Source organism: Mastomys coucha, unplaced genomic scaffold, assembly GCF_008632895.1.
Source record: "Mastomys coucha isolate ucsf_1 unplaced genomic scaffold, UCSF_Mcou_1 pScaffold6, whole genome shotgun sequence".
Taxonomy (NCBI): Eukaryota; Metazoa; Chordata; class Mammalia; order Rodentia; family Muridae; genus Mastomys; species Mastomys coucha.
In genome coordinates this window covers 8,373,058-8,374,702 of record NW_022196912.1, presented here as the reverse complement: position 1 = coordinate 8,374,702, position 1,645 = coordinate 8,373,058, and the positions used below count along the sequence as shown (strand labels likewise).

General features: G+C 47.1%; 1 protein-coding gene across 1 annotated transcript in view; it reads right to left on the bottom strand.

Moving 5' to 3' along the window:
• Nucleotides 1-1,645, bottom strand: part of Prepl (prolyl endopeptidase like) — a 34,390-nt gene that overhangs the window by 7,356 nt on the left and 25,389 nt on the right. The window contains 1 exon segment of the mRNA XM_031356548.1: nt 1,522-1,612. Coding sequence (XP_031212408.1) covers nt 1,522-1,612 — 91 coding nt within the window.

The following is a 1,645-nucleotide window of genomic DNA, read 5'->3' as shown; positions in this document are numbered from 1 at the left end:
CAAGCCACTAAGTCAGCAAGGCCATTGAGCTTTTTAGTTAGACGGCCATCGGCATGCCACTGGAGACCCAGCTCGCCACCACCTCTGTAGAGGAAAAAAACAAAAAGGGCACAGTGGAGGTCAGCAAACTGTGTCACAGGCTCCTGTGTGTGTCACAGGCTTGTGTGTGGCACTCAGCTCAGGCTGGGAGGAAACGAGAAGGAACAGGCAACAGAGATGTGACTGGCCTGCAAAGCCTAAACCAGTACTGTACCCCATCACAGGAAACAAGCCAAAGCAACCAAAAAGCTGGAACTGTCAAGATAACCAGAAACTGATTCAACAAATACGCTCCCCTGCCCACTGATGACTTACTGCAGACTGCCTGAGAGCAGGCCTTAAATACACACAAGTATGCACGGACAGGAGGGAAGCTAACCAGTCTCCATGCGCCAGGGCTGCTGCTGTACTTTACCAAGGCAGAGGAGAGGGCTTAGGGCAGGAAAGGGCTTAGGGCACACGAGTCGGGTACAGCAGTGCCTGGGAAACGACTTGTAACTGACTTTTGAAGGGAGTGGTTTCTGCCAGGTAAGGGAGGGGCAACAGCACGTGCTGGGCCAGAGGCAGTGCATGCCATCTGAATGCCGAGCCAGGGGGTGCCCCAAGAGAAGCCAGTTCACAAAAATTTTACTAAGAAATTTGGCTTTCTTCTGGAGATAGGGAGGTGGAGAAGGTTTCAAGCAGAAATTAAATGATAAGTGTCTTGAGAACAGCTCGAATAAAATGGGAAGTGGATGGAGAAAGAAGTTGAGCTGAGGCGGGCTCTGTAGGGGAAGCCTGTACCTGGATGGTGGACATGCCCTTATCACAGCACTCGAAGGCCCATGAGTTTGTGTCTACAAAGCAGGACCCTGTCTCAAAAATTCTAAAATAAGAAACCTGAATTCTGGAGAATCACATGGGAATAATAATGGAACTATCAAGAGCAAACACTGTCGACTTGAAGTCCTAAAACCCACTTTTTGGTTCTTTGGATCAAATGAATCTGCTATCTGAGTCGTGATCCACAGGCTTAGGGACACATAAATTCAAAATACACATGAGAAGGTCAGCTTTGCTCCTTAATAGATTGGGTTCCCAATCTATTTGTTTGTTCTGGCCTTTAAACTATATATATAAAAAAAGGGTCTTACTATATAGCCTTCAACAGAGGTCTACCTGTTTTTGCTTCCTGAGTGCTGGGATCAAAAGTGTGTACCATCATGCCAGGCCCTTAGCACACTGTGCACCCCCACGCCCCGTCCCCTAGCACATTGTTATTCAAGCAGTCGTTAAGATATTTTAGCACTCATCTGTCAGGAGAAACGTCGTGACTTACCTAACATGGCAATAAGCTAAGATCCATCCATCATCCACCAAGACCCGCTTTTCAGGCCTGAAATTCATTTTCAGGTCCATTCCGTAAGCCCCATACACATGCACTAAGAGAGGCTTCCTCTGCAAGTCCTCAGAATCCGTTTTGTGAAACACTGTCATGGGCACTAATTTCCATCCTTGCTTTTGGTTTCTATGCGTAAAACACGGCTGGTCTTGGTAATCGGATCTTCGTGACCAGTTTCCTCAAACAGTTTGCCTTCTGCAAATTTATATGTGTAATATTTTGGGG